Raw genomic sequence first — 9,454 nt, forward strand, 5'->3', positions numbered from 1 at the left:
ACTTTTAAGTTTTAATTAATAAATTTTATAGATTCAAATCACAAAAAGTCATTTTTACAGTGGTGAAGAAAAAGTATATCTTAAAATTATTATAATTTTTTAACTGAGAACTTGCAACATGGTATTGCGCTTGACCCATTCATGACATTTCCTACCCTAATTAATCCCTTATTCTTTTCATTTTTATTTTTATTTTATATATAAGTAATCCCTTATTCTTTTCATACAATGCATTCATGACTTTTCTTACCCTAATTAATCCCTTATTCTTTTCATACAATGCATTCATGACTTCTTTTCCTACCCTAATTAATCCCTTATTCTTTCTTATTCTTTTCATTATTATTAATCCCTTATTCTTTCTTATTCTTTTCATATGATAATGTATGAGCATCTCCGATTCATTCATACAATACTCATCTTTTTGCTTCTAATTCCGTACATCATACAAGACATATCATGCATCATACAATATTATACAATACTCAATATCTTTTTATTGGAAATGAATTTTAATAAATCTACCATTAGATTCCATCTTCTTCTTATATTTTCTATGACCAAACTAATTTCTTTTAAGATTACGGCAAAACTTGATTTTTAACCCATCTTGTCAACATATTGTTTTTTTTTTTTTTTTTTTTTGGTCAAACGGATACTTAAAAAAAAAAAAAAAAAGGAACTAAGGAATTACAAAATTTCTAGGGCACTGCCTGGCAACACTAGTCCCATTGAGATCAGCCTCCACAACCTCACATAAATCCACAGGCGGATTTTCATACAAAACACAATTTAAATACTAGTTGGCACCTTTCCTAGCAAGTCTATCCGCACACCTGTTGGCCTCACGGTAACAGTGTTTAATCCTAACTTGAGGTATATGCGAAATAAGGTACTTGCAGTCCTCTAACAGAGGGGCAATAGCGTTATTTGAGTAATGGGAATCAACCAACATATCCACTACAGCCTTAGCGTCTAACTCCACCTCAACCATGGTCAATCTTCTTCGATACAGAGCATCAAACCATCCCGAATGGCCCACAACTCCACCAATAAACTCATCGCTACACCAATCTTCCTAGAAAAATGAGCAACCCATTTTCCAGCCCAGTCCCGAATAACACCTCCTCCACCTGTAATTCCCGAGTTTCCCAACGACGACCCGTCAGTATTTAACTTCATCCACCCACACTCCGGTCTATCCCATTTAACCAAGTTTGTCACCCGATTCCGAATATCATTGGTTGGGCCAGCACAAAAGAAGAACTCCAAAGCATAGTTGGAGATACTCTTTGCTAACCTTGGATTCTGTGGTCACCTCTTGAACATAGCTTGGTTCCTATTCTTCCAAATCAACCACACGGCAAAGGGAAAAGTTATTTTCCACGGAGGAAAATTTTGATTGTGAGCTGTATCTGATTTCCCATTGAGCACCATCCAATCTTCAAAATTTGAGGAGAAGAAATCCCTGTCAAACCCCACTGCTCCCAATTCGTTCCAAACTATCTTTACCTTCTCGCAATTCCAAAGAGCATGAATAATAGACTCAAGCTCCTTACGGCAAAGCAGACAGAGCGAGTTGATGTTCATTCCCCTGGCAGCAAGACATTCATTGACTCCAATACTATTATGGGTACATTTCCACAGGAAGAACTGAATCTTTGGGAGTACATGAAGCTTCCAAATCCAGCCTCCATTAAATTTTGGTAACTGGTCCACCCCCACTGCCATACTGTAAGCACTTTTCATATAAAGTCACCCCTCGACGAGCCCTTCCACATTAATCTATCCTTACTGCTAGCAGCTAGCGCATAAGGAATTGCTTGAATCTCCATTTTTATGTCTTGGGGAATATCAAATGGAATACTATCCCAGCTTCATCCCTCCATGGAGGCAATGTCCTTAACTTTCCACTTGGCCACCCCTATAAGCAAAGGGCCTTGAATCAGCTGTCTTAGAGGTCCCTTATGGGTCCAGTTATCAAACCAAAAACTCAAATTGCTTTCTCTGCCAATCACCCACCTAGAACCTTGCCGGAAAAATTCTTAGCCTTTTTTTATCCCTTTCCAGGTTAGAGAGCAAGGAAGGCTGATTGGATTCCTAGAATTAATTCTCCGGGAAGAGCAGTATTTTGCCTTAATCGCACGAGCCCAAAGGCTTTCATTTTTGGTATGAAACCTCCAATTCAATTTAGTTAGCAATGCAATGTTTCTGCCTTTTGCACTTTGCAACCCAAGACCACCTACTTTCTTTTGATTTGTCACCTTATTCCACCCCACCCAGTGGATTTTCCTAGCTGATTCAAACGACCCCCATAAAAAATTCCGACTGACCTGGTCAATGCCTTCCAGAACTTTATTAGGGAGAAGATTACATTGCATGACATAGGCGGGGATTGTTGAAGCCGAGGCTTGAATGAGAACAGTACGACCCGCTGGAGATAACAGATTAGCCTTCCACCCTGCCAATTTTTGCTTAACTTTATCCAGAATGAAGTTGACATCCAAAGGAGAACCTAGGTGTTTAATGGGAATCCCGAGATATTTACCTAGATGTGGGGTTGATGCAAAACCCAAGACATCGCAGTGCGACTCCCTACTATCTCTATTCACATTTGGAGAGAAGAAAACCCGGCATGTTGAGATTGGCCTCTTTTTCCTGCGCACCCTTTTTCATTTCAAAACAATTGAGATTTCTCTAGAGATGGGATATAGTTACTAATTCACAAATACAAAATTAATTTTTTTCAGCAAAAATGTTGAAGAATAAAGCTCAAGTTCAGACGGGTTTAAGGATTTGGGTCAAAATTTGGCAGACCTCTAGGTTGTGAACATTATTTTTCCTTTTCCTCCTGGAATCTGTAAAGCATTTGATAGTTAATATAATTAAATCAAGGCAACATAAAATAATTCTGGTTTGTAGGTTTAGAAGAATTGCATGGGTATGAGGTGCTTCTATCATTTGCAACTGAAGAGGATATCTGCTTGCATAGGATTTCTGAGGATTTCAGGAGCTATACATCCCCTTCACCAATCCAAATTAACAAAAATGTAAATCCAGATCCATTATTTTTCTGGGAAAGGTACAAGTAAATTATTGCTAATTAAAATACAAAATGTAAGCATCGTTTAAAAAATCAAATGTCATGAACAATATAATATTTCTTTTGAAACCGCAAAAAAATACAGCTCATCTATTCAAATAAATCATAATTTTGAGTTGTATGGACACTTATTTTCCAAAATTTCCATTGAAAATTACAAGAAGGGCAAAAGTCATCCTCGTCAACTAGCTAACCTTGGGTACTAATCAAAGGAAAAAAGTTGGTATTGAAAACTCAGCACGAAGATGAGTGAATGCTTTTCAGTCATCATAACCATAGCCATCATCGTCATCAAGCTCCACTTCATCATCAGATCTATTCATGAAAGTGAGAAAAAGTAGAACTGAAACGAGCTGTGCTACCACAAAATATTTGGCCCTTTTTCTAAAAGTTTTCTCCTCCTTTGTTTTTTCCCTCTTGGATTTGCTTTTGGGCTTTGAACCTATGATTGATCCAAATTGTATGTAGAAAGAAATGATAAGCAAAGGTACCAATAAGGCAGAGACAAGAATCCCACATAATAGGAATGCATAAAACTGACAAAGCATAATTTTTTTTTTTTTTTTATAAGTATAAAACTGACAAAGCATAAATTATTTGTGTGCTAGTGGTGAAACATAGCAATACAATTTATTTAAGGTCAGAATATTTCAACCATATTGATATCTCACATAAAATGAAAAACAGCAAAAATTTTCAATTAGTCATGCCTCTGTTCATTCGCATACACAATAAAGTTTCTATTTCTGACGTGAACACAAACAACAAATGCATAAACTGAAACTTTCAATTCCAAAGAGACCTACAAGGAGAACCTTGTCTTGACCAAATTCTACTCCTTTGTTTGCTCAGAAGGAAGGTCTATGATTCTACTAGTACACAAAATGCTATTATGGAATGGTCATAAGAAAGTGACTACTGTCAAAATGAACTGGCAGGATATTTTACGTTGTAGAATTGGCAGTGTGTCAATGACTTATTTGGGAATGCCTTTGGGGACACCTTCAAGGCTATCTCTGTGAGGAATCCTATTTTGGAAAAGATGGAATGGAGATTATTTGGTTGTAAGAGACTATATTTGTCTAAGGGAGGTAAGCTCACATTGCTGAAGAGTACGCTTTCTAGCCTACCTACTTATTACCTCTCCTTATTAACTGCCCCAAAATCTGTAACATATAGGTTGGAAAAGATTCAAAGGAATTTCTTATGGGACACCTCAGAGGAGTTCAAATACTCTTTGGTGGCGTGGACAAGGTGTGCTCTCCTATTGAGGTGAGTGGTTTGGGGTTAAGAAGATTGGGAACTTTAACCAAGCTATGCAGGGGAAATGGCTATGGCATTTTGGGCACGAAAATATACATCTATGGCATCAGATGGTGTGCTAAAGCTGGTAGATGATCACATGGATGTAGCCTTTGTAGTGTTAGAACAAGTTGGGACTCTTTTTTCCAACATGTGGCTTTTGAGTTAGGTGATGGTGTTCATGTAAGGTTTTGGCCCACCTTCCTCTGAAGGATTTGTACCTTGATCTGTTTGCCTGCTTGGCCAATAGGTAAGCTCTTTGATTTGCTGAATTATGGGTTGGATGGGGAGGTTAGAAGTTTAAATGTATGATTTCACAGGGAATTTCATGATTGGGAGTTGCAATATGTGAATTTTTTTTAAAATCATATCTACTCTTAGGTGCCTAGTGGGAGGGGGCTGATAAAATGAAATGGTGATTAAAGGGGTGTTGCAAGTTTGATGTTTGTTCTTACTTATTAAAAAAAAGTTTGATTTTTGTACTACAAGACTATTTGTGGCACTACTGGCAATCCTTTTCCTCTTCAGAGCATATGGTGTGTCAAGGCTCCAAAGAGGGCGTCTTTCTCTTTGTGGACAGTAGCTTGGGGTAAAATTCTAACTATTGATAACCTTATCAAGAAGGGCTTATCTTTTGGTAGGATGGTACTGTTTGTGTCAGTGTTAGCAGGAAAATAGTGGATCAATTATTGCTTCATTGTGATGTCACTTACGTTTGTAGAGTGTGAAGTATTAACATGTTTGGAGTTTAGTGGGTGATGCCTCTGACAGTAACATCCCTATTTTTGAGTTTCTCAATTCTCTTAGATTTTTTATAATTTTTATAGGCACTTTGTGTCCATCATCATGAACATGATGTGATTCTCTTTTTCAATAAAACCTCTTTTGCTTACTCATCAAAAAAAGAAGAGACGTTGGGGGTTGGGGGGGGGGAAGTTTGTGATTTAACTATTTTAGAGAGGCAATTTAGAGAAAATTGAATTTGAAGAATACAAGCCCAGAAAGGAAGTGACAATGTCCAGGCTAAAATGACCTGAACTGGACAGTGGCATAACCTTTTACAAAGCAAATCAACTAAACAAAGTGTCACTCAAGGTTTACATTGTACCCTTTTTTATTGTAGCACCCAGGCAGCCATTATCCAAATTTAAAAAAATAAAGGTTTGGCTAGATCATGAAGAATGATGTAGCATTTAAATAAAAAATCACTCACATCAGATCTGCCTGTATTTTTTTTTTTTGGTGGGGGTGGGGAAGGGGGAGGAGGGGGGGATATGTACTATATCTTCCTGTCAATATCAGCAATAAATTCTGGGAAACCACAAGACACAAGCAAGACTGTGTTGATACTGATACCCTATTAAGCTTTTTTATTTACAGATTTCACTTTATTTAAGTATCTGAAATCTAATACGAACATGATTCACTAGAACTTTAAAAATGTAATCTGCAACTCTGGATTGCTCTTTTTTTATTCTCTTTTTATTCTCAATAAAATTTTTAGTTACCAACCAAAAAAAGAAAAAAGTAGTCTGGATTGGTAAAGGCACTAAAACTGCCCAACCAAAATTAATAAATAAAGATTTTAGAGAAAAAAGTACAAGTCTGGAATTTTGAAGGATCTTACTCCAATTTGAAGGACCCTTTCTTGGAGCTGATGATGAAGGGCCTGACTGAAACTGTGGGACAGAAGAAGATGACGAACCAGCCTCTATCTGCTCCATCTTATGTTTTTCAGCATACTTTACAAGATTACCATGTTCCAAGAGTGCGTTCCTCAGCACTGATGTTTCCTGATAGTATTGCAGGAAGCATGCTTAACGTCACTACCGATAATACTAAGACTTAAAAATATATTTAGTACAAAGCAAAATCTAATGATGACCAAGCTCAGACATTTTTTACCAACATGCAAGATCAACCTCCAATTGACACATGGTTACTACAATACGTAAAGCATCAGAAAAACACAAGTGCCAAAATAACTTCCGACATTAATTTCTCATCCAACAACTAAAAAAGGAAAATTGAAAATAAATTTTTCTCACGAGATGCACTAATGAGGGGAGATGTCATTTGAGCTAGATCTCATTGGCTAATAAAAATTTCACATTGACAGTTGATTTCAGATAGTGGAAAACTCAAATCAGAAGCTGTTGGTTGGGGGCGGCGGTGGGGGCGGGGTGTTAAGCCTTCTGACAGCAGCGACGCTCGCCAAATCTTTTTTTTTTTTTTTCCTTCAGATGACGGTTGATTTTATTTTGGGGGAGGGAAAACGTCATAATTTTTTGGCCAAGAGAGCGAGGGGGGAATCTAGTTTTGAGGGGAGTATACAAGAGCAACACAGAAATCAAGACTTGCTAAGTTCAACAAATATAAACTTCAAAGTCAAAACTAATTAAAATCAATATACTTTATTAATCACAAAAATAACCACAATCAGCTTTCACAAGATCATGACCATGTTACAATCTGTAGGATCACTCACAGGTAATGCTTGAAGAATTAAAAGCACATGCGCAAGAAATATTGCGTCCACACTTGATGGCCTACATGAAAGGAATAACGCATGCAGTTATTGACATCAGCATGTTAAGTTCACTTAAAGTGAGGAAAAAAATCTCAGAAAGTTCCAAAAATTAGTTGTTTAAGGAAATAAAATATCCAAGACAGGATAGCCAGAAGAGTCACCTGTTCTCAAATAGAAAGTCCTCTTCCCCTAACCTATTTGACAGAGCTTCATATGCAATTTTTGCTCTATTGTAAATCTGTCTCCAATAAAATATAATTTAAAACCTAGAATAATTGTTAAAACCAGTGAAGAACAAATGGTAAGTAGTGTATATACAATTTCCTAAAACATTTGTGTGCTTGCGTATTTGAGAGAGAGAGAAAGAGTCTGAACATATCAAAGCAAAAACAAGGAAGATCAAGGAGAAAAGGGTACCTCTTCCTCCTTTTGCTCGGCATTGTCTTTAGTTATTCCAAGTTGCAGCATTACAGTCTGAGATTGCTTCCAGAACAGAACCTTTCCTATTGGCCATGGAAGATCAGGATAATAGATCTTCTTAGCAGAACTACCATCAGACCCCACCCAGAGTTCATACATGATTGCATCTCCTAGCCAGGAGCTAACCATTGCTTTTGTTGATATCCATTCTGGAACTGACTTGAACTCAGCGTCCAAATCAGCAATACCATCTTTCTTCAGACTTTCAATAACCCCACCATTCTCATTATTATAGGCCACATAATCACCAGACTCAATATATGGAATTTGATCTAACAAAGAGCACAACAAACAACACCACAATTAGTATGCTTATTTACTTAAATATAAGTACAAGCATAATGGTTTTCTTTCTTAAGTACCAGAATACATCTACACCATGTAGATCATACACATATACAGTTATACTATACCGTTTCTACCAACACAAAGACATACACAAAAGGCATAAATGAGCATGGATGTACAGTAAATAAGAGGAAAATTAAGCTCTAACTGTATCTAAGATTCCCTAAGACATAGACCAATAGTACATGCAAAAAAAGGGTAATCAGGAATGCTCTTTCTTATTCAAACATGCAATTTGAATACGAACAATGTGATTCGCAACTTCCAGATCAACCTAAAGCACCTCACCTTATGCTTTCACCTTTTAAAACACTGATGAAGATCGAAAAGTAAAGAATGGTAAGAGAAAGAGTCTATAAGGCATACACACAGCAAATTCACAGAACCCAGAATACACACAGTGAATTATTACTTAAATACTTTAAATAAACAACAAAAATTGCAAAATAACAACACATAGCAGTTGTGAGCCTCAAACACAAAAAAGCAACCAAGCCAACACCCAGAATCTCTAATCACCAAAACTCACACAAGTATAACAATAGAAACATGAAGCGAGAGAGAGGAATTACCAGAGTCAGGGTAGATAGAGCAGAAATCCAAATGGAATGGGAGTTGAGCAAATTTGAGATACAAGTAAAGAGGGAGGCAGGAAGGGCATGCTGTGGGGAGGCCAAAACAGGGCTTCCTTACCACCAATGTGAAATTCTGCTCTTCTCTCCAGTTATTCTCAGTGTTCATCTCCTCCATATTTCAAAACGCCAATAGTCACAACAACTACAAACTACAACAGCAACAAAAGTTTACAACTTTTTAGAGATATAGCCATTTGTATATAGTTTGATTTCGTGAAATACAAGCAGCCAACAAAACAAAACAAAACAAAACAAAAAGTCAAATCGGAGAAACAAACCCAATTCAGAGCAAAAGGAAAAGAACCCAGAAATGGATTTATTAAGGGTTTTACCTGTCGAACTGTATAAGAAGGAAGAAGGTGTCAAATGTGACTGTGTAGAAGATGAAGAAGCGACAAGAGGTATGGACAATGGAGGTGGGGTTTTTCTTTGGGGTTTGAGGGATGCGTGGCTTGCAAACTTGTGGGTCTGGGCCTGGGCCCGGGCTGCTATATTTAAGACAGGGCTTAAAGTAAACAAGTAAACAACAAAAATTTTAAAAATATTGTGAGAAGATGAGGTGAATTTGCATGGTCCAATTGCTACAAGTAACTCAATCCATCCTCGGTTATGTATGATTTTTTTTTTTTTTTAACTTTTTTGGATTTAATCTTAAAAAACCCATCAAGTTGCGTAAACTGAATAAATAGAACTTAAGATCTCTAGATTTATAATAGGTTGTTTATGAACCCAACATTTTTTTTTAACAAACTAATAGTTAAACACACAATTACACTCTCAACAAGTTCAAACACATTACCTAACCTAAATTACCACTCCAAAAGAGGCTCAATAAACCCACCATCTGTGTGTCCTAAAAGAAACTATATATTGCTCATCCTATTGCATGTGATCATTTATCTATATTACAGATTAATCACTTCTTTCTATATAATCAAATTATTCGATCCTTCTATGCATTCCAAGATTTCTATTTGACATTACATTGACCAATTGGTACCACAAAACTTTACACGGACTCCAATGTAAATAATGAAGTGCTTTAAATAAAAAGGG

The 9,454-nt window shown here is 36.7% G+C and overlaps 2 protein-coding genes across 3 annotated transcripts; both read right to left on the bottom strand.

Moving 5' to 3' along the window:
* Window positions 1–799: 799 nt before the first annotated feature.
* On the bottom strand, window positions 800–1,731 carry LOC115970547. The gene is made up of 2 exons (XM_031090166.1): window positions 1,513–1,731; window positions 800–1,078 (listed from the first exon to the last, which is right to left on the bottom strand). The coding sequence occupies exons 1-2, from the start codon at window positions 1,729–1,731 to the stop codon at window positions 800–802; spliced, it is 498 nt and encodes a 165-aa protein (XP_030946026.1).
* A 1,378-nt stretch (window positions 1,732–3,109) lies between these two features.
* Window positions 3,110–8,852, bottom strand: LOC115972510 (mitochondrial outer membrane import complex protein METAXIN). Of its 2 annotated transcripts, none has more exons than XM_031092821.1 (7): window positions 8,731–8,852; window positions 8,336–8,547; window positions 7,353–7,687; window positions 7,097–7,173; window positions 6,894–6,954; window positions 6,033–6,198; window positions 3,110–3,545 (listed from the first exon to the last, which is right to left on the bottom strand). In XM_031092821.1, the coding sequence occupies exons 2-7, from the start codon at window positions 8,511–8,513 to the stop codon at window positions 3,364–3,366; spliced, it is 999 nt and encodes a 332-aa protein (XP_030948681.1). In that variant the 5' UTR covers window positions 8,514–8,547; window positions 8,731–8,852; the 3' UTR covers window positions 3,110–3,363. The 2 variants fall into 2 exon arrangements, with proteins under 2 accessions (XP_030948681.1, XP_030948683.1); XM_031092823.1 differs by having other exon boundaries at window positions 8,677–8,731.
* Window positions 8,853–9,454: the final 602 nt, after the last annotated feature.

Source organism: Quercus lobata, chromosome 12 (assembly GCF_001633185.2).
Source record: "Quercus lobata isolate SW786 chromosome 12, ValleyOak3.0 Primary Assembly, whole genome shotgun sequence".
In the NCBI taxonomy this organism is placed as follows: Eukaryota; Viridiplantae; Streptophyta; class Magnoliopsida; order Fagales; family Fagaceae; genus Quercus; species Quercus lobata.

What these genes read in the sequence shown, in the direction of transcription:
- LOC115970547 (XM_031090166.1), bottom strand. Translation starts at nt 1,731, where the DNA reads ATGGCAGTGGGGGTGGACCAGTTACCAAAATTTAATGGAGGCTGGATT. An exon ending in CTCTTTGGAATTGCGAGAAG is followed by an intron (nt 1,079 to 1,512) that starts GTAAAGATAGTT and finishes TCATTTTTCTAG; the next exon opens with GAAGATTGGTGTAGCGATGA.
- LOC115972510 (XM_031092821.1), bottom strand. Translation starts at nt 8,513, where the DNA reads ATGGAGGAGATGAACACTGAGAATAACTGGAGAGAAGAGCAGAATTTC. An exon ending in CCGAGCAAAAGGAGGAAGAG is followed by an intron (nt 7,174 to 7,352) that starts GTACCCTTTTCT and finishes TATTGGAGACAG; the next exon opens with ATTTACAATAGAGCAAAAAT. An exon ending in TAATTCTTCAAGCATTACCT is followed by an intron (nt 6,199 to 6,893) that starts GTGAGTGATCCT and finishes CAATACTATCAG; the next exon opens with GAAACATCAGTGCTGAGGAA.